The 26,206-nt window shown below is 53.2% G+C and overlaps 1 protein-coding gene and 1 long non-coding RNA gene across 3 annotated transcripts in view; one reads left to right on the top strand and one right to left on the bottom strand.

Annotated features, from left to right (window-relative positions):
* The first annotated feature begins 11 nt into the window (after window positions 1-11).
* LOC136326772 (uncharacterized) lies at window positions 12-23,617 on the top strand. The gene is made up of 4 exons (XR_010729518.1): window positions 12-89; window positions 7,686-7,880; window positions 21,459-21,545; window positions 21,700-23,617. It is a non-coding gene; the product is annotated as an uncharacterized lncRNA (long non-coding RNA).
* SEZ6 (seizure related 6 homolog) overlaps window positions 4,743-26,206 on the bottom strand; it is a 46,332-nt gene continuing 24,868 nt past the window's right edge. The window contains exons 4-17 of one of the 2 annotated variants that reach the window (XM_066263180.1): window positions 16,182-16,377; window positions 12,007-12,192; window positions 9,475-9,643; window positions 9,178-9,344; window positions 8,401-8,595; window positions 8,022-8,160; window positions 7,714-7,910; window positions 6,944-7,138; window positions 6,360-6,551; window positions 6,058-6,255; window positions 5,743-5,781; window positions 5,371-5,488; window positions 5,184-5,286; window positions 4,743-5,019 (exon numbers count right to left, since the gene is read on the bottom strand). In XM_066263180.1, coding sequence (XP_066119277.1) covers window positions 4,987-5,019; window positions 5,184-5,286; window positions 5,371-5,488; window positions 5,743-5,781; window positions 6,058-6,255; window positions 6,360-6,551; window positions 6,944-7,138; window positions 7,714-7,910; window positions 8,022-8,160; window positions 8,401-8,595; window positions 9,178-9,344; window positions 9,475-9,643; window positions 12,007-12,192; window positions 16,182-16,377 — 2,127 coding nt within the window. In that variant the 3' untranslated portion in view covers window positions 4,743-4,986. The remainder of the gene's footprint in view (window positions 5,020-5,183; window positions 5,287-5,370; window positions 5,489-5,742; window positions 5,782-6,057; window positions 6,256-6,359; window positions 6,552-6,943; window positions 7,139-7,713; window positions 7,911-8,021; window positions 8,161-8,400; window positions 8,596-9,177; window positions 9,345-9,474; window positions 9,644-12,006; window positions 12,193-16,181; window positions 16,378-26,206) is intronic. The other variant, XM_066263181.1, reaches the window with a different exon arrangement.

The raw sequence follows: 26,206 nt of genomic DNA, 5'->3' as shown, positions 1-26,206 counted from the left end.
GGCCCCCAGTCCCCGGGACGGCAGCGTCCTCCCTACGGGCCGTGAGGGGGGAGAGGCCCCTCAGCTCCGGCCCGGCGGCTGACTGCACGGTGGGTCCCGGCTCGGGGCGGGGGGTCAGGCCTCGGCGGGGCCTAGTCCCACAAGCTAGAGCCGGCGCTGGAGACCGCTGGTCCGGCAGGGAAGGCTGGTGGGCGCTGCCATCCCGGTGTTGGGGGGATCGGAGGGGGGGGGTGAGAGGTTAGGTGAGGTTGTGGTACGTGAGGTGACTGCGGGGAGGGTGATGGGGGGTGGTCCCCGGGCTCCGCCTCTCGCCGCCGCCGCCGTCTGCGTCCCGGCTGCCGCGCACTTGGCGCAAACTTACCGCGAGCGCCCGCAAAGCCACCCGCGCAGGCGCCCGGGGATCGCCGCTCGCCGCGCGCAACCGCAGTGACAGCCGGCAGCCGGGCTCCCGCGCAGCCGCAGTGAGGGGGTACCCCCCAGCGCGCAGCCGCGCTGGCATTCTTCTGAAACGCCGAAGCCCCGGCCTTTCTGCCCTGCGCCAGCGTACTGAGATAAAAAGGCGGGACGTGAGGTCTCGCGCAGATGCCTGGGAGAGCTCGTAAGGGTCACAGCGCAGCCGCAGGGACCTGGGCACTTTTCATCCATTGGTGTTTGCGTATAGACCAAGAACACTCTGTTCCTGCGCAGGCGTGATGAGGTTGTTCCTCTCCCGCCCTACAACACAGTGGCTCTCGCGCAGGCGTGTTGTCACAGGCAGGCCCTAACAAGAATGCTTCTCCTTCCGCCATTTTGGTAATGGGATATAGGCTACCATAATTTTGGAGTCCTCAGGAATGAACAGGAAAGATTAAGGTGTGGTGTTGATTGGAGCTGGTATGCTGTTGGTGGCAGCAGTACTCCTAGGGATGTTGTGCTTGACTGGTTCCAGCGTCAGGTGCGGCTAGACCATGCGCCATATTGGTAAAGAGAAAAGAAAAGCCATCGCTAAGGAAAACGGTGCTTTTAGTGTCGGATTGGATGGCTCCTGTTCCCACTTCCCTCTCGTTCCCAATAGTTAATTTTAACCTCAGCATTTCTGCCTTGCGTAGTGATGACACCATGGAGAGTTTCGCCTGTTCGTTACTGCCCTCTTTTAATCACTGAACCTCAGAACTGCTCCTCAAGAGGAAGCCAAAAGCGAAGAGTTTATGATGTTGACAACGCCCAGATACCTGCCTATAGTGGACTTCAACTCCCAGTATACAATGCGCAAAGGGTCGAAAGGGCTAACGGGAGTGCATTGCATCCCGGGAGGAAGAGTCGCGATGGGTCTGGTGGATTGTGGGAGCTGTAGTTCCATGTGCGTGCGATGCACTGTACGGTAGGATGGACTCAGGGAAGAGTGATTTGATGCTACGAAGGGATACTTTTGAGAGCTGTAGTGCTGAATGCTGGGGTTTGTAGTCTGAAGGCCTCACTTCGAGTTCTGGAAGGGGCTTCATCCTACCTATGCGGCACCCGCCCATCCCCTTGGTATCACCATCAGAGATGGCCAGTTCTCTCTGCCTGACTGTAGATGAGGCAATGAAAAAGGGAAGGGCATCATTGTGCTTTAGATGGCGTTGCTACCAGGTAGTTGTGCCTTGCTCACGTCTTTTGTTAAGGTATGCTTAGCATTCTCAGAAGCACAAAACAGGAAAGTGTTTAAAGAGCATCTGTATTAATCCCCTCATTTCCAGATGCTCAGAGGAGAGTAGTGATTTGCGTAGTTCAATTTATGGCAGACTTAGGAATGAAACAGATCTCTTGATTCCCGGGCCAGGACACTGTCTAAACTGCCTGTGAGGAGTTACTGCTGCTCCTTCTTTTGGGATAGTAAGGAGGATGAGTTAGGTTGGTATGTCAGTGTATGGTCTTGGTTTCTGATGCTCCTTTTGGTGCCTGGGGAAAATTATAAGGTCTTGGGCCTTATTGGCTTTGGGGGTTGTGGTGGCCACTATCTTCTCTGTACCAATCTCAGCAAACAAGAAATGATAGTGGCTATGGCCCAAAGATATGGCTCTCAAAGAGAGGAGGGCTGAGCTAGATGTATGGAATTGGCTAGACTTCATCTTTTCTGGGACTGTATTCCATGCCCTCAGAACTTGGAGCCTCATGTGCCCTCTCAGTGGCTTCTTTTATATTGCTCAGGGCCCAGCTGTGTTGCTGTGTCAGCCTAAAGGCGTTATGGGGCAGATAAGTAAGCCATTGGCACAAGCCCAAAGATCAAAGCTTTACTTTGATCAACACCATCAGTTGAAGTTGAGAATTGGGCTAATGAGGGAGATAATACTTGGCTTTGTTGACAAGTGCCAAGAGAACTAATCACTCCACACATCTTTGAACTTGGAGGACGAGGTCTGCCCAGCAGGGCCAGGAGTCTGTGCCACCTTGGAGAGCTCCAGCCCTGGCTATTCAAGGAGGATTGAGGGGAAAAAGCAGGTGGGATATACGTAGATGCCTTCACAAGTGACCTCTTGTGGCTAATCTAGGCACTGCACTCTGCCTGTACTGGAGCCTCTCCATCTTTCAAGGTGGCCTTGCTAGAGCCAGGAGGTAGACAGCCATGAATGGTTAAGACCTCCCTGTTGCAAAACTGTAGAAGCAGAAGGTGCTGGTTGCTGTTGTTATTTCTTTCAGGAATTTTGTCTTTTGGCTTCTGAGTTCCCATAATTCCCTGTTGGAGGGCAGCCATGCAGAGCACTTTTTTTTTTTTTTTTACAGAGACAGAGAGTCAGAGAGAGGGATAGATAGGAACAGACAGACAGAAACGGAGAGAGATGAGAACCATCAATCATCAGTTTTTCATTGCGACACCTTAGTTGTTCGATTGCTTTCTCATATGTGCCTTGACCGTGGGCCTTCAGCAGACCAAATAACCCCTTGCTTGAGCCAGCGACCTTGGGTCCAAGCTGGTGAGCTTTGCTTAAACCAGATGAGCCCGTGCTCAAGCTGGTGACTTCAGGGTCTCGAACCTGGGTCCTCCAGGTCCCAGTCTGACGTTCTATCCACTGCATCACCGGCTTGTCAGGCAAGCACATTTAAAAAAAAATTTACTGATTTTACAGAGACAGCATAGAGAGGGATGAGGAGCAAGAAGTATCAACTCATAGTTGCTTCACTTTAATTATTCACTGATTGATTGATTGTTGTACATGCCTTGACCAGGCAAGCCCAGGGTTTTGAACTGGTGATTTCAGCATTCCAGGTCAACACTCTATCCACTGCACCACCACAGGCCCGACCAGAGCACATTCTAAGTATGGATGTGCATGCTGGGGACCAAGTTTGGGCAAACACTTTCACCTCAGGAGGTGCTGGGGGCCGTAGGGAATGGGCACAGGGGCTGGGAGGGACCAAACTTAAGCAGATCCCATCCAACCACCTCTTTCCAGAGTCTAAGAACAAGGCTTTTGCTATAGTAGGAGCCAAGCCCCTAGGCTACATTACCCCTGCTCACGACAGTATGGGTGTTCTCTGAGGCCAAGACAGACTGGAGCCTCATGTTTAGGGGCTGTCTCTGATTCCTATCCCAATTTGCTGAGCCTAGCTAGCTGGAAAAGAAGAGGAACAAGAGATATAGTAGATTCCTTGGGCCTTGTCAGCAATACAGTGACATTGGGAAGGGGCTTAGGAGTTTACTAGCCTGTAGTTCTAGACCTAGTAAAGAGGGGGAATGAGGCATTGAGGTGCATGAGCAGTTGGGTTTCTGGGCTCCCACATTCCTGTGGCACCAGCCACTTGGACCACACACTTCACTGCCATCTGCTGCACTGATGTTGTTGGGACAGTGATCTCTGTAGCATCTGTAACTGATTTTTGGTAAGATCTGGGGATTATTAGTTGGTGTGTCCAGCATGCCTTATGATCCTGAAGTCCACATCCCGTTTATCTCCCACCTTCCTTCCCTCCAAGAAAGCACTGTCCACCTGGCCATTCCTTGTTTTTTCAAAAACACCATTTTAATAAGGAAACAACAGAATTAGAACATTGTTCTCTGGCTGGAGGCCAGACTCCATATAATACATTACATGTACACAGTGGCCTATAGTCAGCTGCTGGGCCTCTCCCTGGGTCTCTCTGGCCCCCTGTTCCGGGACAAATTCCTCAACCCTTAGATCTCTGCTCCTCTCCAAAATATGCTTGTCCACTACCCTTTTCCAAATACAGCGGCCAAGAGCGGAGTCTGGCAAGTGGTTGGAATTAGAGGAGGGACTAGTGGGAACAAGGATGTTTGTAATAGCCAGACTGGCAATCAGAAGGAAGTCTTTCTCTCCTTGGGACATAGGAGAGCAGTGGGGTTTCCTGCTTTGGTGTGGAGCATGATTGCCTAGGGAAGCCCAATCTGAGCTTGGGTAGGGTCCCTAAACCTCTTAGGATCCCTTAGAATTATCACCTGCTCTGGGAAGGGACAGGAGCAGAACTGTCCATTCCTGGGGCCTTAGAGAAGGACTAGAGGCTTCCTTGAGAGGCTGATATTGGCATACCACAGCTACTCAGAGGTCACTATTGAGAGCAGTTTTGGCCACTGGTGATGGCCTGGTGAGGAGCACCCTGGAGCAGTTTCCACTACCATCAAGTTAACCCTGCTACGTGCCAGGGCTGGGTGGTGACCACGTGGAGAAAGGTGCTCCCACTCTGCCTGTTAAATTCCAGGCTGGAGGTGCAGTACATGAAGGAGGGTTAGGAGAATGCTGGTTCTTAATGCATGTGCTCCAGCTGTGTTTTGCCCAGAGGCAGATGCCCCCTGATTTGGGCCCAAAGAAAGGGCCTTAAGTGGGCAGTGGTAGTAGGAAAATAGGCTCTGGTGGGCTTTGCAGGTGGGGAAGGGCACAGCCTCTTGAGGGATTAGTGATGTCTCTTCCCAGGTGGTATGGACAGGAGGTGGAGGGACAGCAGGAAGCTGGGAGCTCTGCTGCTGGGCTGTGGTGCAAGGCTGAGCTGGCTTCCCCCACCTAGATGGATACTTCATATTCTCTTATCTCCTGCAAAGGAAAGAGACTGCTGGGAGTTGGAAACTTGTATAAAGTTTGCCAGCCCATAACCCACCTTCCCAAGGAAAAGGGAAAGCACGAGAGGGCTTGGTAGGGCGCTCATGCGCACTGGCCCAAGGGAGCACAGAACTGGCTCCTAGACAAGGTGTCAGAGCTGGCATGGATACTTACTCCGGTCTCGTAAGTTGGATTGTCAAATGCTGATTCCACAGTGATTCGGTCGTAGGGACGGAGTTGTGTTTGGGGAAGCTGCAGCTGGCTTTTCCCTTGGAGCCTGTGGGACAGAGAAGCCTGTGAGTTCAGAGTGCTGGGCAGGAGTGAGTCGGGTATGCAGGGTAGGAAGGGAAGCCAGACTCACCTGGAGAAGTAGAGATATACACCCCCCACTAAGAGCGCCATTGCCACCAGCGGCAGGAAGATGGCAGCTGCAATGTGGGCAGCATCCAGGGTGCTGGAGGCAGCAGGTGCCTTGGCAACTGAAAACATACAGGTAGAATTGGGGCAGAGGTCCCTGCAAGTTAGAGCCCACAGCCCCTTACCTCTGCCCAGGGGCATCTAGTCACCAGCTCCTTCCAGGTGGCTGGGGGCAGGGAAGGAGGCTTTTCCCCTGCTAGTCCCAGACTTCTCTCTCTCTCTCTCTCTTCCCTCCCTCCTTGGGAACCCACGGCCTAGTTGCTGTGAGAACCAGTGGAAGAGACTACTTCCCTGGCCCTCCAGGGTGGGGGCTCACCATCCAGGCTGCGGCCACTGTAGAACCCATCCAGAGAGGCTGGAACAAGAGGGAAGGGCCAAGGGCAGTGGGTGAGCCCAGCAGGTCAAACCACTAAGGCAGGGAGTGGGCTGATTATGTGAAGGATTGATCCAAGGAGAGCCCACCCCAGCATTTGTCTTGGTGTCACCAGGTCAGAAAAATCTGGTAGAGATTGGGGAGACCAAGGGTAGCATGAAGGGGATGTAGGCAGGGGGTTCTGCTTCTCCATTTTGACATCTTTGCCAGAGCAGCCCCACGGCCCAGGCAGAGGTTTTGGAGTAGCAGAGCACTCACCAGCCGTACAGATGGGTGGAGGGTCACTCCAATGTGAGGGGTGCCCCGGTACACACTTGATGCTGGCCTGGCCCTTCAGCACGTAGCCAGGGACACATGAGAAGTGGACAGTAGTTCCTGCTGGGTGTAGCCGCTTTTCAGGACTGTAGGCACCATTCTCGGGGGTGCTGAGGCCATGGCATGGTTTGAGCTGTTCCACTGCAAAGCATACAGAGCCCGTGAGGGTGCCAGTTCCCTGCCCTCCAGAGTCAGCATATTTTATCTCCTACCAGAGGCTTCCCATCTACCCGTTTGATACTTACAGAGACATTTGGGGGCCCGGTCACTCCACTTGGGGCTGCTGGCTTGGCGGTCATGGCAGGTGAGGATGGCACTACCCGTCAGCACAAAACCCTGGTCACAGATATACTGCACAGTGGCCCCCACAGGAAACTTGGGGCTAGATACGAGGCGCCGGCTGTGCTCCACATCCCCAGGGTCATGGCAGGAAGTTACTGTGGGTAGGGGTGGTGGGAAGGAAGGAGAACTCAACAAAGGCCAGTCCACCCTGGCTTTGTTCCAGTCAGCCAACATCTTCAGGCCATGTGGTTCTACCCTCTAGTTATCTGTCACTGCCATTTTGCTGGTTATTTCTTCATCTGTTCCCTTCCAGTCCCTGGGAGCCAATAAACACTGATTGGCCATCTACCAAGCACAAAATCCTTCGAGTACTTGGTAGATAACCCTATGGAAAGGTTTTTGTCCCATTTCACAGATGAGGAAACAGGCTCCGAGTGGTGAAGGAACTTTAAGGATACCAGCTAGTAACAGCTAGACTCTGGTTCATAACAGCAGGGAGGCTTGTAGTTTGCACTGGGCAGGGAATATGGGCAACGGGTACACTCACCCCTCTGGCAGGAGGGCAGGTCCTCACTCCAGGTTAGGTCCCACTGGCACATAAGGACACTGGATCCCACCACCTGGTAGCCAGGGTAGCACTGGTAAGTGACGACAGTGCCATGTACCAGCTCAGGCTGTGACGGACTCTTCCAGCCATTGGGGATCTCAGGCAGCTCCGGACATGTGTCATTGCGGGGCACCTCTAGGGGCACAGGGACAGCAAGATGCAGACCCTCAGCCAGCACCAAAGCTACTATGCTGCCTCTTTCCCCCTGAGGACCTGCCAGTTTGTCCTGGGTCTGGCCTGGGAAGGCTCAGCCATTCATTCTCCCAGCTCAAGGGCCCCTTCTAGCTTGTCCTGGACATGGCTCTGTCTCCTAGATTCCTGGTTTGTTATCTAGGCTTTGACTTTACTTTCAAAATGACCATGGCAAGTTTCTCAGTCCTGAGAGAGGGTAAAGTGGGAGAAGTTGTTACTTTACTATTAAGTATTATCAGAAAGGTAGAATCCAATACCTTTCCTACTTCTCTATTTTTGTTAAGAATTTCTTCCTGTTGCCTACCAAATCCCTCTTGCTGCAACAGAAGGCTCCCTTTTTCCCTTCGGGCCCTGGGGGAAGGTGGAGAACAAGACTAGCTTCAGGTGATACCTGGAGTATTTTCAGCTTTTGCTTGCCAGATGAGAGCACTCAGTCTCTGTTGCCCTAGCCTTGTTTGGGGTCTGCATTCTGGCATCCCTTATCCCTCAGGTATGGAGTGAGGCAGGGGCAAGCTCACCAAAGAAGTGGATGACGAATCCCTGTTGGTAGCCCAGCACTGAGGTCCCAGGATCTGACTGGAATTGGATGGTGACATCGGCCATGGAAGTAAAGAGCTTGAAGTGGCCTCGGGGCCCAGAGTACTGGCCCAGGACTCGGGCTGTCAGGTCATCCCCATCATAGAAGGTAAGGACATCACCAGGGCCTATGCGTAGCCTGTGGAGGAGGACTGTCAGGGAGGGTGAGCCTCGAGACCCTAGGGTGGGCTGGGCAAGAGACGTCTCCATTGCTTAGGTGCTGGCTTGGCTTAGCCCAGTGGGTACTTACACTCGGACATCCAGCATGATGCGCTTGTCTTCCTCCACATGCACGCCCCAGATGCAGTCTTGCCCGCGGCCATAGGGCTCCGGCCAGTTGGGGGAGAGTACCACGCCAGCTGAGTCTGTGATCTCCCCACTACACACAGCTGGAAGGCAGGGGAGGCCCGGGAGGCACATCCCCTCTGCGTTCCTCCCAGTGCCATGTCCTGGGTGCCATCTGCTCACAGGAGCGCCTGCCCATTGCTGGGAGTCCCTACCTCTTCCTCAGGGGGAAGCTTGAATGACACATATCACTGGGCCCCTGTGACCCCGGGCTCTATGGCTGGCTCCTTGGTACCCACCCTGAACCCTGCCCCTGGCAGGCCCATCTGCTGGTGCTTACTGACCTCGGCAGGCTGGCTCTGTCTCATTCCACTGGGGGTCATGGGGGTCAACACACTCAATGATGATGGAGCCTTGCTCTAGAGTGTAGCCAGGGTCACAGCTGAACTCCACGGTGGTGCCCACAGGGTAGGAGGGTGCGCTGCTGCTGAAGTTGCCGTATTTGACAAAGGGTTCATAGCAATGGCCCTGCTGGAAGGCTGTAAACCACAGGGCCCGGCCCAGCTCAGCCTTGCCTGGGGCAAACTCAGGGGGCAATGTCCTCCTACTTTCCTCCCAGGCTTTTCTCATCCTGACCACAAATGTATGTCCTGGGCTTGGAGCAGGGGGCAGAAACAGCCCAGAGCATCCATTCCTGTTATGCTCAGGAGGCTGTCTGGGTCACCATGGTATTTCCAGTGCCTAGTTTTGTGCTTAGTACATAGAGGACAATCAGAAAATATTTTGAATGAATTAATGAATGCACGCATGCATGAGTGGTTCTAGAATGTCTCTTGCAGCAATTTTCCTTCCCTTAGAATTGGGGTCCTTTTTGCTCTTCAGATTCTAGAGAATTTATTCACTTGGACAAGAGGACCTGCGTCCAGGCAGAGGTCTCCTGCAGATAGGCTAGGAATTCTGGACATGATGGGAGGGAAGAGGAGAAAGGGCCTAAGTGTCAGGTGAGCATGGGCTGTTGGAAGGAGTGGTGATGGGAAGGAGGTGGACGGTGTAAGAGAAGAAACCCTAGGCCCAAGCTCCTGTTCTAGCCCTCATCCCTGGTTAGGCCCCATCAGGCTCACCCTCATAGCGCAGGGCCATGCCTGCAGCTGCCCCGTTGCTGTCAGTGCTGAGCTCCACAAAGAAGTGTCGGCCAGAGCTGAGCAGGCCCTCAATGGGCAGGTACTCCACTTCATAGGAATCGTACACAGGCGGAGCCTCCACGTTGTCCCCATTTCGGATGATGAGCCTGGGTCAGCAGAGTGGCAGCTGCATGGCTGGTTGCTTCCCAGGTGTGGGGTGGTCCATTCTCATGTACTGTACCTCCAGTGGGGTATTACCAGGCCAGGCACTCCCATCCCACCAGGACGTCCCCTCACCTGTCATCATCCTCTGCCAGGGAAACCTTCTCAAAGTGCAAGTGCAGCCGCTGGCCCTCGGGAGCCTCAAGCAGCCAGTGGCAGGTGAGGTTGTTGCTGTAGTTGCCCGGGAAGCCAGGAGAGACAACGCGGCCGGTGGTGGCATTGCGGATCACTCCACCGCAGGCAGCTGGGAGACGGGGGCAGAACTGGGCTGGATCCCTGACTGGATCCTAGGCAGCCTAACAAGCCTTCCTGCCCTTCCCGACTCTGTACACTATGCATGGGGGAACAGGGACCTTTGCCTTCAAAGGTCAGTCCTTTGCCCCTGTGACCCTGCAGCATCAGACAGCCTGGACTCTAGAATTCTTTTTCCGAACCTTTCCACCTCTGGGACTATTCATGTGCAACTTCCTTGAGTGGTAGATCTGCCATGGCCCAGCTGTGTGGCCCTGGAAGAGTCACTTTCCCTTCTCTGCTGACTCCTCTGGGAGGCCTTCCCTGACTGCTCCCAGGTGGACTTTATTAAAGCCTCTTACCTAGGGTTCTAACCTTTTTGAGTGTATCTGCTATTTCCACCTCATACCACTTCCTAAAACCAGTTATTGTTTGGATGTGTCCCTTAATTAGGATCCTCTGGAGCAGGAGATAGTCTTTTCAAGCCAGGCAGGGTTGGTATTCAGTATTTGTTGAATAAAATGATTGCATGAAAGTAAAAAAAAAAGGGGGGGGGGTAGGAATAAATCAGTGATACCAAACATGGTATGCATGCCATTGACCTCCAAATCTTGTGCTCTGAGCAGACATTACTAGCCAGGTAATGGCCTTGAACACTTCCTGCAATAGCATCACTGCCACTGTCATTCCTGGGCTGGCCCTTTAGGGCCTTTTCAGCACTGATGCCTCTGGCCTGGGGTTGTCCTCTTTTTGCAAGGGGAAGCTGAGCAGCTCACTTGTCCCCATCACTGAGCACTGCTGAGTTAGCTGGCCACAAACTCCAGCAGTCAAGTGGCCTGTGAGGTGGTCTCAGGCAAGTGGAGCGTGGCTGGTTCCAGGCGGCACTCTCCTCTCCCGACAGAGAGCTTTGGATCCTGGCAGTTCTCAGGGACCAGGCTGCCAGGACACAGTGCCTTTGTCTCCAAATGTTCAAGACACCAGAATATTTTAACTTAATAAACCTCCTGAGGAGGGGGTTGTGGTGTGTTTCTTCTCTGCAGAGGGGCAGACCTACCTTTTTTCTTGGTCTCAGAATAGAATGCCCTTCAAATTCCTCAGTGGTTCCCTGTGACCCCCTCCGGCTAGAGTCTAAGCTCAGGATGGCATTCGAGCCCTTTTTGCACCGGACTCTCCGCTCGGCTCAGCCTCTCCCACTACCCCGTCTTTAGGCACACCTCACCATGCAGCATGCTGCTTCACGCCTCCACACCTCCGCACATGCTGTTCCAGGAATCCACTCTGCTTCCCGGGCTAACGTTCTTGTAACCCTTACACGTCATCTTGGGAAGTTTCTCTTGATTCCTTCCCTCCCTGGGATCCCCACTGCACCCCCAAGTTGTCCCACCACAGCACTGTCTACACCGAACGTGCTGAGCAGCTTTCTGGTCTCACTAGACAGCTCCCTGGGGGCACAGGGAGCCGGCTCGTTCACCTCTGCTGTGCCTGGCCCCCAGGCAGAGTGTATTGAATGAAGTAAGGTTCAAAAGCCCAAGCTAAAAAAAGGAAAACAAAGGACAAAAGCCCAAGCTGCCTTTCACACTGCAAACTAAACACTCCATCTTTCTTCTGCCAGCAGGCCGCTGGCAGCCGCCCAGACTCTCCATCACCGATGACTAGAATTTGGGAGTCTCCTTCCGCTTTTCCTCTTTCTCTCATCCGTGTTTCTGAAAACTCTTCCCTCCTCTTTATTCCCGAAGCCACGATCTTAAGTTCAAACCCTCTTGCCTGGCTGGCCTCTGGCTTCCGGACACCACCTAGCCGGCTTTCCTGAGGCATAGTTCTGAGCTCTTCCTACTCTCCAGAAACTTCAACAGCTCCTCAGCCCAGTATTTTGGCTGATATTCAGGGCCCTCCCACTGTCCTCGTCTCAAGTCTTAGGCCTCAGCCAAACCTGGCTGTCTTCTCTGTCCCTAAATACTCCCTACTTTGCCTCTGTGTCACTGCCCATATAATTCCTTCCACTGAAATATCAAACCGTCAGTGCCACTTCCTCCAGGAAGACTTGTAAATGCCCAGGTCATTTTATGTCTCTTCATTAGTACTTTCTACTTCCTTCTGTGAAAGTTGATGACTCATGTGCTTTCTTCTTCCCCCATTTCCTGGAAGGGTGGGTTCCTTGAGAGCACACTCTCTGTTGAGTTCAACTCTGTATACCTATGATTCTTTCATATAGTAGGTACTCACTAACTGTGGGTTGAATAAATGCCACTGAAGTGTGTAGCCATTTTCTGGTTTCCTTATGGAGAGCTTATGGAGGTACTACATAGCAACAGAGAGCAGAGATCAACCCCCCACCTTACTCCCCTGTTCAGCACCGAGTCCCCTGGGACCACTCACCGATGCAGATAGGCTCTTGGGAATCCCAGAAGGGCTGGGTGGCGTTGAGACAGGTAAGTAGCCTGGCACCCTTCAGCTGGTAGCCAGTGGCACAATGGAAGCGAGCACTGCCTCCTGGGTGGAGGCTAGTGACAGTCACAGCTCCATAAGCTGGACGTCGGGGAAAGTGGCAGCTCAGGAGATAGGCTGCAGAGAGAGAATGGGTAACATTGTGTGTGTGTGTGTGTGTGTGTGTGTGTGTGTGTGTGTGTGTGTGTAGGGGGTTGTTGCCAGGGCAGAAGGGTCTGCCCCAGCCTGCCTGGAGATGTCACTTGGGGCTAGAGTTTCAGAAAAGAGACTGATCCCTTCCCCAAAAGGTGCCTGTGACATTTCCAGCAGCCTGGGTTGGGTAGTGGAGCAAACAGAGCTAGAAGTTAGGAGGCTTGGGTTGTGGCCCGAGCTTTCTAACACTTTAGGCAGGTTACTTAGCCTTTCTGTGTCCCAGTTTTCTTATTTGTTAGATGGCGTTTAAAATGCCAGCCCCCTTACAGGATTTTGTGAGAATAAATGGGATAGTATTCTATTCAGTTTGGTATCCCTGGAATCCAGCTAGATAGTACATTTTCAAAAAATGTAATTAAAAGACTTGTAGGTGTGAAAGCACTTGAAATAGCGAAAAGCCTATATTGATGTAAAGTGTTTATATTATTTATCCCATGAGGGACAAATATGAATTGCAACAGGAAATACTAAAGCCAGACAGTTAAAGCTTTTCCAGTGTTCATTGAGAAATGCTAAAAAGTTTGATGGCAAGGGCAGTGGGCTTTTTAAAAAACAGGATGGGGCAGGGGGGGGGGCGAGGCATGCCTTCAGGGAAGTTGGCAGAGGGCCAGGTTGCCCTGGGAAACTGGGTAGCTTTTGGAATTGTCATACCAAATACAACCAAATGGTGGCAGGCAAATCCTACTAAACAACCTGGCCAATCCCAACTTGGGGCCAGGCTGGGGTGAGAGCTAAAAATGGGGGTCAGGAGAGGTGAGGAAGAAGACCTGGAGGGGTCAAGGAGAGAGGCCGAGAGAAGGCTTGGGCTACAGAGTGAAGACTCCTGGGGATGGTGGGAGGGATGGAGATTTTCTAGACTGAGGAGTCACTTCTGGGTCTTGAGGAAAGGGGGACAACCCTTACTGATGGCACCAAGTGGATAGGAAGAGAGGTTCAGGGACTCTGCTAGCTTCTGTGCACCTTTGTGTGGCTAGAAAAAGGAGCTGCCTCTGGGCAGACCAGTGTCCAGAATCAAGTTTTGTGATTTTTTTCACCTGTTCTGGTCTTAGGCATGAGGTCTGTGGAATCCCTCCCTTTCAGGATTCTTAAGAAAATGGCCAATGAATGGTTACTTGTGATTGGCAAGCAGTACAGGGCAGGGCTCAGGAGGTGGGCTCTGGAGTCAGATGGCCTGGGTTTGAACACCGGCTCCTGCACTTGCTGTGCCTGTTTCCTTGCTTACCCAGCCATTTAGGGTATTGCATACAGTGTTGTTATGTGAGAGATTAAGTGAGAGGGCAGGTGTGCAGTGCCTGGCACAGAACAAATGCTGAACGCACCAGCCTGCTGTTTGTATCTTGATTAATAAAAGCACCTCACATTGGAATGTACCTTCCAGCATCTAAAATGCCTTCTTACTCTTCTTGCTTGATGCCTACAACATGTGTGGGAGGAAGGAAGGCAAAGTAGGGGTTATTAATTCATTTTCAGATGAGGAAAACCAAAGTTTAGGAAGACTAAGGGACTTGCTCTGATCACATGGCCAGTAAGTGGGAGTGGGTGCTTGAGGCTTATGGTTCTAGAGCCCACTTGTTTTGCATCTCTCCTCTCCCGTCTGCTTCCCTGAGAGAAGGAGAGACCTGGGCTTAGGAGTCAGAGAAACCTGAGAGTAACAGACAAGGCTAACCTGGGAGGTTGCTCAGAGCGGCCACTCACAATGATCTGGGAGGAAACTCTAGGCCAGGGGGGGATGGGGAAAAGGGTGTGGGGCACTTTACCCAGAGCGGAGGGCATGACACCCAGGGAGTTCTGGGAGATGAGCCGTATATCATGCTCATCACTTGTACTTACACCTTCCTAAGAGTTCCGATCACAACTCTGGGAAGGGAGGTCCCCCCATTTCACAGATTAGGGAATTGGGTGGGGTGAGGTGAGAGCAGGATGCTGGGAGCAGATGACAAAGCCCCCAGACTCCATCGTGGATAAAAGACCACTTCGCAGGACGGGCTTCCTCCTGTTGCCATGACGACTGTTTCCAGAGTGCCTGCACCACTGCAATCTGTTGAGTTATTTTTTCCCGGGCATCTGTTTCTGGAGCCAAGTTCAGTGCCAGGAATGCTCAGAAGGGAGGAGGGGGATGCCTGGCAGTGCCCTCTGTCTCCTCCCCCTGCCTGAGACTGTGGAAGGGAGTTGGAACTTGGTTCTGCAGATGAGGCTCTCATGGGACCCCAGCCTTGTGATCGCCAACATTATCTTGGACAGTTCCAGCAGGGGTGTTGGTACTGGACCCCTTACACCCTTTTCTGGCACCCTGTTTCTTCAGCCCAGGGACACGTGTGTGAGCACATGTTCTTCCTGTTCCCATCTCTGGGATCAGGGCTAATTGCAGCCTATAATTAGGGGAATTACACTCATTAGGGAAGGAGCTGATCATTGACAAAAACTGGGCGGAGGAGGGAGGGCTCTGGGAGCTGGGAGAGGCAGGACTGGGCTAGCTCTCCCAGCCCATCCTTGGGATCTGCCCCGCCTCTCGGGGCCTCCAACTTGCTGCCTTTCAGCCACCTTTGTCTGGCCAAAAAGAGAGGAGGTCCAGGGTTTTGTGCAAAGGAATTTGCAGGAAGAGAGGTTACCATGGCATGAAATTATGCTTGTTGCTTCGGAGGATTGATGAGCCATTAGGGAGGCTGGCGGGGCCGCCTGGATGCTCACCCTTCCCTCAGCCGGCTCTTTGCCTCTGCCAAGCCCTTGGCCAGCCCCACCACCAGACTCCCTGCTGCCATGCCAGACTGTTCCCCCAGGTTAGGCACTGAGGCCAGAAAGGGTGACTGTTCCTTAGGTGGGCTCCAAGCATCTGCGTCTTCAGGGAGTGCCTGCCCTCCTCCCTGGGCTGTGACCCCTCACAGGGCTGTAGAAGTGGTTCGGGACAGTTCAAGGCAATCCTGTAACTGTTCACACCAATTATTTCCCCATTTTCACTTCCTAGTCTGAATTGCTTACCCTGTTGCAGCAGTGCAGGGATCAAGAAGACTTTGCCTGGGGGAGTGAGGACCAGTAGGGATGCTGATGGGAAAGGGGCACAGTCCTAAGCCCCCTCTTCCTTCCCCATCCTGCACCTCCTTAATACTGATTTCTGGTTCCTTCATGGAGCATGTGCTAAGCAGCTGACATGCACCATTTTGTTTCATCCTTATTGTGACTTTGTGGAGTAAGTGTTTTGGACCCTCTTCCAGTAGAGGGAACGGAGGGTTGGAGAGGTCAAATGACCTGTACAAGGTCAACTGTCAGTGGGAGGAGATTCAAACACAGATCTGCCCATCTTCTGAGTCTGAGTTTACCAATACATAATGCTGCCTCCTGCTTTCCAGAGGCGTTCCGAGCTAACTGGGGCATGGGCCAGGTCTGGGGTGGGTTACGCAGTTCAGGAAGGCCAGGCTGGTAGTTAAACATCTCCACACGGTCACTGCCAAGTTCCTTGACCTTGACCTCTGCATTTGGGAAGAGGGCTTTTATCATTATTGCCTGTTTAAGTATCTGCCTCCCCCGAGATTTTGTGCTCCTTGAGGGTGAGGACTTGGTTGGCTCATCTTGATATTGCCAGTGCCTAGAACAGGCTCAGCAAGGAGCAGGTAACTGGGAGAAGTATATTGAATGAATGATGAATGAGTGAGTGGCAGTAGGCACACCTGGGGGTTACCTGACCCTATGCCAGTCCCCCTTCAAGACCAGTTCTCTGCAGACTGGTAGGTGGAGGAAGAAGGCTCTGGAGGTATCAGGTGGGCAGTACTCACCTCCAGTTGTACCCAGCTTCACCAGGCACCTGTGCTGTATGCTATTAGCCTCTCTTGTTCCCTCCCACCTGCATGCTGTGATAGTGCCAGAGACCCCAGGAGGGCAGCCAGTCTCGGCTGTTTCTTCCTTCCGCTGCCCAGGCCTACCTTGGTAGTGGAAATGGAAGGTGCCAGGCCCTGCAGGTGGTGGAAGGCTTTGGAACCTCAGGGTTGCCTGGTGGGTAGGGCTGCGGATGACTTGGCCGCTCAGCAGGAAAGACTGGTTGGCCAGGGGCAGGGGGTCAGGCCTCCCCAAGCCTTCCACAATCACCGTCTCCCCTTCCCGGAGGCTGATGTTCTGGACCTGCCGGTGGAATGGACAGAGCAAAGCAGAGCAGTCACGCTTTCCCTGCTGACTGAGGTCTGCTGCCCTTAGGTTCCTGCAAGCTCTGGGCATGGCAACCCTCAGTGCTCCTTGGGCATTGGAGCCCCCAGGCCCTGAACTAGGCACTTTGGTGCATTTGGCCTTCCCAGGAATCTTGTGAAATGGGACCTGAAGTTCAGAGATAGTAAGTAAATTATCCAAGGTCACAGTCATACAGATTATTAGCAGGATTGAGATTTGTAAGCGTGTTTGTCTCAAAGCTTTTCTCTTTCTTCCTTTCCCCTTCCTCCCTTCTCCCTCCTCTCTCCCTTCCTTTTTTTTTTTTTTTTTGAGAGAAAGAGAGAGAGACAGGAACACTGAGCTGCTCCTGTATGCGCCCTGACTGGGGAATCAAACCGGCAACTCCGCGCTCTGGGACAATGCTCCAACCAGCTGAGCTATCCGGCCAGGGCTCAAAGCTTTTAAACTACACCAGCTGTTTCCTGTCCCTTCACTTCTCTGGGCTCAGTTTTCTCATCTATAAAGTAGAGATGGAGTAGGTGTGTTGAACTAGATGGTGTCTGAAGACCTGGCCCGCATGGTGAGGTTTTCAGCATCAGATCCATGTGCTCAACTTCCCCTAGACATCCCCTGTTAGATGCCTCACAGGCACCCCACACCCGGTCTGCCTCATACTGAGCCACCCTCTTCCCCCAACCAACCAGCAGCTCCCCTGGCTCTCTATCTCAGGGAATGACCTCAACACCCACCTGTGTGCTCAAGTCAGAAACTGGCATCTCGCCTGTTCCCTCACACCCCACATCCAATCAGTCATTCAGTCCTATCAGTTGGACCCCAAACCTACTCTTCATCCCAACTGCCATTTCCCTGGCACCTTGCTTTTTTTTTTTTTTAACAGAGTCAGAGAGAGGAATAGACAGGGACAGACAGTCAGGAACGGAGAGATGAGAAGCATCAATCATTACTTTTTCGTTGCGCGTTGCAACACCTTAGTCGTTCATTGATTGCTATCTCATATGTGCCTTGACCGTGGGCCTTCAAGCAGACCGAGTAACCCCTTGCTCGAGCCAGCTACCTTGGGCTCAAGCCGGTGAGCTTTTGCTCAAACCAGATGAGCCTGCGCTCAAGCTGGCGACCTCAGGGTCTCGAACCTGGGTGTTTCGCATCCCAGTCCGACGCTCTATCCACTGCGCCACCGCCTGGTCAGGCCCTGGCACCTTGCTTTTATTGCTCACCTAGATCACAGCAGCAGCCTCCTGGCCATCCTCCCTGCCTTCAGGGCTTAACCCACTCCCTCCATGTCAATATTCTCTGAACTACAGCCAGTTCATAAACCCAACCTGTTGCTGGTCATGGTGCTTCTTCATTTAAATCCTCTGGTGGCTCTCCATTGAGCCCACAAAGCTCCTAGGGTCTAGGTCAGACTTCTTGCTGTGGCCCTCAAGGCCCTGCCCAACTTGGACCCTGCTGACTGCTCAGCCAGGCTTTATACCATGAGGCTCCTCACATTGCCACCATTCTATTCTCTCTTCTATGCTCAGTAACTTCTTTTTTCAGTCCTTCCCTCTGGCTGTCACAGGTCCCTCTGCCACCACCCCCATCCTTAATTCCTTGAGCATCCTTCCAGGCTCCATCCTCCATTCAGTCAAACAAGCATTGAACAGCAACCGACCCCCCGAGGGGATGTAGCGGTTTGGCTGGTACAGGGAGCACTGGCTTGGGATCCCAGAAACCTGAGGTCTCAACCTAATTCTGTAATCTTGGACAAGTATGCTGACTTATTTGAGCTTCAGTTTCCTCATCTTATAAAATGGCCTTTGCTACTCAAAATGTGGTCCTGCAGCAGCAGCAGCATTTACCTGGGAGCTTGTAAGAAACGCAGAGTCCCAGACCCCACCTCAGAGCCACTAAATCATGCTCTGCATTTTAACAAGCTCCTCGGGCGATTCAGAAACACTGATCTACCTGATCTGTAGGGTCCTTACCATGTTGCTCTGAGGCAGGGCCTTCAGGAGTTTACCGCCTGGGCTAGTTAGGTGGCATCCAATGAGTCTCCATGTCCCTCCCAATCTTACCTCCCAAATATTCCAGTTGGTCCCTCCTCTATCCCTTTGTAGCTGTCCTGGCTCAGATCTCCCTTGCCTATTATTTCTCACCTAGAGAATGGCCTTCACACCTCCCACCCCCATCTCATCTCCCAGGTCCTGGCTGTCTCAGATCAGATCATCTGTCTCTCCCACCCAAATCCTGTTGGTGACTTCAGAGTGCTCAGAGGACAAGGTGCACACTTCCCAGCTTGCAGCTGGCCACAGGCTGTGCCGCATTCCCACCCTCTGGGTGTTTGCTATGCAGGACTGGGGCAGGGAACGCCTTCCCTTCTTTGTTTCCTGGTGCAGCTGGTCATCCTTTCAGATCTCTGGGCCATCATCCTCTGCCTCCCAAGCCAGGCCAGCCAGTTCCTTTGCTTTGGGCTCTCCCCACCTGTTCTCTACCCAAGTCTTTCCTGAAGCCCCAGGTGGCATTTTGGGTCATAACCCCTTGTTTACTGGCAATCTCATAAAGGTGTGTGGAGAGAGGGAATGTGTGAGTTGCTAGAGTGACCGTCCTCACCGGTTTCCTGTGCTCTGGGAAGCCAGAGGAGGCTGAACTGAACCATGTTCAAGGAGACAGCCGTACTGGGCTCTAGGCCTCTCAGACTGTGGGTGCTGAGAACAGATGTGCCTTGAGGACTCCCCTGACTGGGAGGAAAGGCCTGGTGGGTCTTTGGGGCCAATGAGAAAACCCGAGAGAGGGAGCTGGGGCAGAATTGCCTCCTCTCCATGAAGAGCTCTCTACCAAGGCACAGTTGGGTGGAGGCTGCCTGACCATCTGCTGGTGACATTCCTCAGGGAATTTCTGCAGCAGGCGGAGGCTGGATGAGGTCCCTTCAAACTGGGAGATTCTGTGATTCTAGAGTTGGGCAAACAAGACTCACACACGTGGAATCTGTAATTATCGAGAGATGCCAGGCAGCATATAATTCTGCCTTAAGTGGCACTGAATGCGTGCATGAGGAATCCTCTCGTGGGAAGCGGAGGGGTTGCAGGCTCAGGGAAAGAGCGCAGAGCAGGTGGGTCTGATGGCGCCTGAAGGGGGGCAGGACTGGGAGGAGGAGGGGGAGGGAGGACATCCCTGCTGGGGAATTACTAAGGAAGCAAAGGCAGAGAAGTAGAAATGAATTTAGCATTTTCCTAGTTCCCATAAACATCCCTTTGACCTCTAGCTTCCAGCTCCTGACCCTGCGGCTTTGCTAGCAGCAGCAGCAGCAGCACTACAACAATTATCATTTACAAAGCACCCATAACTTGTCAGGCCTTGTACTTCTTACGGATATTATTTCATCCTCATCGCAGTTGTATAAGGTAGGTGGTAAAATCTCCATAAGTAAACAGAGAGGCTAGAGAACTTGCAAAAGGTCATACACAGGTGTTAAGTAGCAGAGTCTTATTTGCTGGAGGAAAAGGCAGCTTCTTTCCTCCCAACCTCATGGGGCTGTAACCTGCAGATAGACTTCTACACGTCTTTATTCCCAGGCTCCCAGGCTTGCTACTTGTAGCAAGGAGGTGGATCTTGGCCTGACCTGGTTTTATACAGGGTGTTGAGATTTACATTCTCACCAGCCATCCTTCTCCCCAGAAGCTTGTCGAGCTGGGAAAACTGGAAGCTGAAGCCTTTGGCCCCCTCTGATCTGTCTGTCCCCTTAAGCTGGCCTGGTACCTAGCCTTGCCTTATGGTAAGCGTTGTGATGGGGACATGGAATTGAGTGGGCCCAGGTTGCCTGGGGATCACATCCAGAAGGCACCCTGTTCTTAGGCAGAGACGGTCTGGTCCCTTGGGCTTCAGGCACCCACTTGCAGGCCTTCTGCAGTAGCTGGAATGTAATTTGTCGCTTGTTTGAGGGCCAGGCCTGACGGGCCAGACAGGGCTGGGTGTTGGATAAAGCTGGTGATGAAGTCTTGATTCAATTTGCAGGCGTCTGAAGAACTTAGGAGACAGATTGAAATGTCAGCCCTGCTCATGAGGGCTGTCTTCCCACACCCCTAGCCAATGACAAGAGGGAGCTGGGAGCCAGACAGAGGGAAGACAGAAGCAGGAGAGAGAGGACAGTTCCCACAGGACAGGACTCTGGACTATCTAAAACTGACCGGAGGGTCAGTGGAAGGCAGGAAATACAGCCACTCTGAGGGACTGACTCCTTGCTGTCTGGGATGTGGGGAGGATTCAGGGGGCCCTCCTCCAGCCCCCAGACCATCAGCCTTGACTCTTGACTGGCCTGTCTGTTCCCCGTGGGAGCTACCAGTCAGGTACCCAGAACATGCCCTAATGGTGTGACTCATAGGCAGAATGGTGCCGCAAGTCTGCACACAATTCCCTAGTCCAACCCTGCACAGGAGGATGCGCTCAAGGATGACTTACTTGGGTGTGAGCCTCACTCCTAGCACCTGAGCCCCCCACCCCCTGGGGCTGACCACAGCCCTCCTCCGTTACACTCTCATGGTCACCAACACTCGCATGCATACTCTGACATAGGCTCACTTGCGTGCACAAAGCTCCCTCAAACACGTGTCCTGGCACGAGTGTGTCCTCACATACATGTACCCCCTCCTATTCATATGCTCCTTCATGCCAATAGTAGTATAATCGCAATTTTCCCCATGAGACCCTTCATAGTTTTCAAAGCCCTTTCACGTCTGTTACCCTCTCAGATCTCACAGAATCTCAATAAGGGAGGCAGGAGAGGCTGTGTTTACTTCACATCCATCGGTAAGGGAAACTTGTAGTCAGAGAAGTGGAGAGCTCCTCTTTGGGTCGCACAGAAATTCCAAGGCAAAGCCAGGACTCTGGGCCAGTACTGTACTTCTGATTCCTCGTCCAGTACTGGGTCTTCATGCTCAGCATCCCAGACCCCCTCCTCCAGAAGTGGGTATCCTACAAGACTAGGCAGGTCTGGGCTTAGGAAAGGGGTTGGAGTCCCTCAACTGTCCCCACCTGAACCTCCTCTTTGGGTTTGCCATACCTAGGCTAATCTGGACCAGGGGAATGACAGAGGCTCTTGAGTCCTGGGATCAAATCCAAGCTCCATCACTGACAAATTGAAAGGTCCTTGGGTAAGTCACATGACTTCTCTGAGCCCCAGTGCCATCTGGGAAATGGGATAATCATACCCACTTAATGGGTTGTGAGGATTAGTTAGGTCTCTCCTGTAAGGGGCTCAGCACCAAGTGGGCATGGCATTAACAGTCCTCTTTCTCTTTTTTTTAGGAAACATGGGCCCTACCCTGGTAAAACTGTGGCATTTGCCATGTTGACAGCTGGCTGTGGACCCACGCCACCGTCAAGTCTATCAGGGCTCTGCCTGGGACCCACCCTCTCCTCGGTCCAGGTTTGCAGCTGCTAGGAAGTGGGGAGCAGGGTGAAGAGCCTGAGGCGCCCCTGCCCAGTCTGGCCCATGAGAAGGCTTTCTGAACCAAGAAGAGGAGTCACATCCAGAGGGACTGGCTATGAGGGGCCTTCTGTGTCATCTGATTCAATCTATTTTTCACAGAGGGGAAACTGAGGCCCGCGAAGGCCAGAGGCTTAGCCCAGTCACCCAGAGGTGAGCTGCAGAGCCAGAACTGGAACTTCAGGCCCATGTGATAGCCTCTGTGCTTCTGTCTGAACTGATACTCTCTCACAAACCCCTCTAGGGTAAGGTATCCTTTAAGGATGGGGAGAGGAGCCTAAATCCATGGGGCTAGAGCTATGTGTACCCCTGTGACCCCACCTGAGATGGGCCTTCCGGGAGCCATAAAGGAAGAGCTTGCCAGAAATTTCACCTCACTAACCCGCCAACCTACTCCTGGTGTCCACATTGGGGCTGATACCGATCTAGCCTAGGAGGACAGGGTGCTCTGGCTCTCAAACTGGCAGCTGGCCTGGCACGAGAGGAGTCTGTTCCAGTGGGGCCACCTGGAGTACTAGGTCAGGGACGGTGGGCATCTGTGCTCAGGCTCCAGATGGTACGGGGAGCAGCCAAGCCAAGTGGGGGCTGGCAGAGGGAAGGCTCTTGGAATGCCAAGCACAGTGAGAGGCGTGTGCCAGGCCCTGATGCCCTAGAGCCCTCAGGGGAGACTGGCTTCCTAGAGAGGGGATGGGACCCATATGGACTTGTGCCCTTTCAGCCTAAAGGAGCTTCTCTGGGTCTCTCAAGAAAAAGCCTAGCCCAGTGTTTGAATCCTGGCTGAATTGGCAAGACTTCTCTGCCCTGGCTCCCTCGTAGCCAGTGGCTCAGACCCTCAGCATCAGCAAGCACAAACAGCTGCAGTGCCCTAAAGGGAGACAGGGCAGGGGACGAAGCAGGTTATGAGGGCTGTGACCCAGAGCTGGGCTGTTAGGGATTCTGGAAACCCTGATGCTATTCCTTATGAGAAGGAAACTGAAAGGGTCTTACCCAGGGCACCGGACTTAGCCGAGGCTGCGGTCACACGGCAGGGGCTCAGCGTGATGTCAGGCTGACCTGCGCAGGGGTGTGGTTTGTGGGTCCTCAGGATGCTCCTCTTCTCCCATGGTTCCTCCCATCCCCCTTGCCCAGATTTTGTCCTTTCTGCCTATCCTGAGCCTTCCTTGTGATTTCACGGAGGGGTGGGCAGGGGTATCCACAATGGGCAGAAGCTACAGCCTTTCCTCAAGCCTGAAGGAGCAATGGACTGTCTTCTAGGCCTTCGAGCTGCCTCACCCATCCCACCTCCAATGCCCAGCAAGGCCTAGCCCAACTGCCAGCCCTACCTGGGCAGAAGAGCATGACTCAGGTCTAGCCACTGGCTGCAGTGAAATCCAAAAGCCCGTAAGCCTACTTCTTGCTCCTGTGCAATCATGTCACCTGTCCAAAACTGCTCGGCAGCCTTCAAGGGACAGTCTCCACACCTGTTGCCTTCCAACCCAGGCTCGGCTACTGGCCTCTTTCCTTCAGGTCTCTGTCACCTCCAGAAAGCCTTCTCTGACCCCTTAGGCTGGCAAAGTGTGCCCCATCCTGGAATTCCCAGTCCCCTGTGCTTCCCACCCCCATCGCCAACTGCACTGAGCATTCTGTGGTATGACCACAGAGTGTTTATGACTTCTGTCTCCTCCACGAACTGTGAAGAGCTGTGTTCCCAACACCTAGCACAGAGCCTGGCACCTAATAATTGCTCAAGTTGTATTTGCAGAATAAATTTATTCATTAAAAAACATTATTTAATGATTAACTGAATGACGTTGGGCAGTTCCCTTTTTCTTTTTGCTAGCCTTGATTTTTCCAACTAGCTATTTGGTATTGGTCCACATTGTCAGTAATTGTTCAGGTCCCCAAGTGGCCTGTGTGGTGCAGCCAGGAGGCCAAGATAGGAGTAGAGGTTTCCCAAACTGGCCCTGAAAGAACCTTAAATCCTGCTTCAACCTGGTTTATTCTGTCCCTTTCTTTCCTGACCCTTCCTGCCTTGGCCTGAGACTCTGCAGGCCTCAAGACCCACAAGGTCTCCACAGACTCTGCCCCATGGTGGCGAGGTGGAGGGTGGGGCCGGCATTTGCCTGCCACATTTCCTGACAGCAGTCCAAGGCTGTGGCAGGTCTTCCTCTCAAGGTTGCCTGGTAACGGCTTTTGCATTCTGATGAAAAAAATGTGGCAGCAGCAGACAACAGACACAGGGCTTACATGAGGGGGTGGGCATCTAGGGTGGGGCTTGTGCTTGGGCCAGGACCAGGGCGGGCAGAACTAACATCTTGCCTCTCTGTGTAGAGTCAGGACTGAGTCCAGCCTGGCCCAGTGGGCCGCAGTGGGGATGGTGGGCTTGAGGGCAGGTGGAGCCAGTCTAGGGCTGCAGGGGGCCGCCCAGCCTGGCATCTGCCCCCTCCCACCCCTTCCTCACACCTGCAGCTGGTGCCTTCTACTTGGTGAGCCACAGCCGGTGCCACCTCTCATTAGGTGATGATTTTACATTAATTACCTTAATTAAGCGGCACTGAGTGCTAATGGCTTGGGGGAGGGGTGGCTGTTCCTAATTATCCTCCCAGTCAGCCCAGAGTGAGGGGCACAGGGCTTGGCAGAGCAGGAGCAAACAGTTACAGAAAGAAGGGAAGGGGCCCACCAGTGGTGGGAGAAGTTACCCCCTCCACCTGGACCCTACCCCGCTGGGGGAGGGCTGGGGGCGCTGCTCAGGACAGGTGTAGCTGGCTCTAGGCCTGGATCCAGGGACTTCGGGATGGGTGGGCAGAGGCTGAGAGTGGGGAACAGGTGGAGCTGTCCTGTTCCCTGGACTCTTCCACTGCCCCCTTCCCAGTGTCTTCCTGAGTTGTCAACTGTCACCTCATTCCTTCCTTCCTGCATTCAGTTGTCCATTCAGTTAGTCAGTGGAGAACCCATTCAGGGCTCCTTACTCCAAGGCACTGCTCAAGGTACTTACAGCCTAGCTGAGGAGATGGGCAGCTATAAACAGCTGGATAGAAGGCAGAGTAATAAGACCTGGGATGGAGGGTGCCCCATGCTTTGGGGATCGGAAGAGAATTCCCAGAGAAAGTGATGCCAGGGTTGAGTCCTAAGGGAGGGGATAGTAGTACAGCTCTCCCTGGCAGAAGGACCAGCATGTATAATTGGGGCTTGAGAGGGAAGCCGACTCGGCCCATTCAGCTAGCTGCAAGCTGTTTAGTGCAAAGGGGAGTAGAGAACAAGGGAGGAAGGGGTTCAAGATGGGCCCAGAGGGACTGGCCTTGATTCAGAGGCCCCTGGGGAGGTGTGGGAATAGGATGGATTTCATTTGAGAAAAATGACTGCAGTGTGCCTGACCAGGCGGTGGCGCAGTGGATAAAGCATTGGACTGGGATGTGGAGGACCCAGGTTTGAGACCCCAGCTTGAGTGCGGGCTCATCTGGTTTGAGCAGAGCTCACCAGCTTGGACCCAAGGTCGCTGGCTTGAGCAAGGGGTTACTCGGTCTGCTGTAGCCCCACGGTCAAAGCACATGAGAAAGCAGTCAATGAACAACTAAGGTGTTGCAAGGAAAAACTAATGATTGATGCTTCTCATCTCTCTGCGTTCCGGTCTGTCTGTCCCTATCTATCCCTCTCTCTGACTCTCTCTCTGTCTCTGTAAATAAATAGATAAATAAATAAGAAAAAATGACTGCTGTGTAGGTGAAGCGGGGATGGTAGGGACATGCATAAGTAGGGTAACCAGTGAGGCAGTCACAACATCATGGGGGCAGAGGGGGAGGAGGGAGGGACGATGGAGTCTGGAGCATGTAGTGGTTGTGGGGATGGAGGGAAGAAGCAGGCAGATCTGAGTTTTGGGGAGTGTCATGGTGTGAGTGACAGACTCCCCCCCCACTTGGGTGTGAGTGGATAGGACTGGGAGAAGAGGGATTGGGAAGGGCCAAGTTGACCTCACATTGCACAGTTCCAGGGACACCATCCCCATTGCACTGTGGTGGCCCTACTCCAGGTTTCTGACTGGTTGGGGTCAGTCTCTGAGGACCAGAGTGAGGTGACAAGCAGATTGAAGGAACAAAGAGGAAGAGCTGGGTTTGGGGCATATGGAGGTTGAGAAGCCTGTGTCCCATCCATGAGCACCTCAGGCTCAGGTTTGGGGATAAGAACTTGGGGATTGAAAGGGATGAGATGGCCCAGGGAGGTGGGGGCAGGAGGCTGGGGCTGTAGGTCTGACCCCCTCACCAGCTGGTCACCTTGTTGATGGTGCAGCTATGTCAGTCTTCCCCACCTCTGCATCCCAGGAGCCAGCACAGAGCCTGACCCAGAGAAGTT

The sequence above is a fragment of the Saccopteryx bilineata genome, chromosome 2 (assembly GCF_036850765.1).
Source record: "Saccopteryx bilineata isolate mSacBil1 chromosome 2, mSacBil1_pri_phased_curated, whole genome shotgun sequence".
In the NCBI taxonomy this organism is placed as follows: Eukaryota; Metazoa; Chordata; class Mammalia; order Chiroptera; family Emballonuridae; genus Saccopteryx; species Saccopteryx bilineata.
The sequence above is the reverse complement of the archived record's forward strand: the minus strand, read 5'-3'. Positions and strand labels throughout refer to the sequence as shown.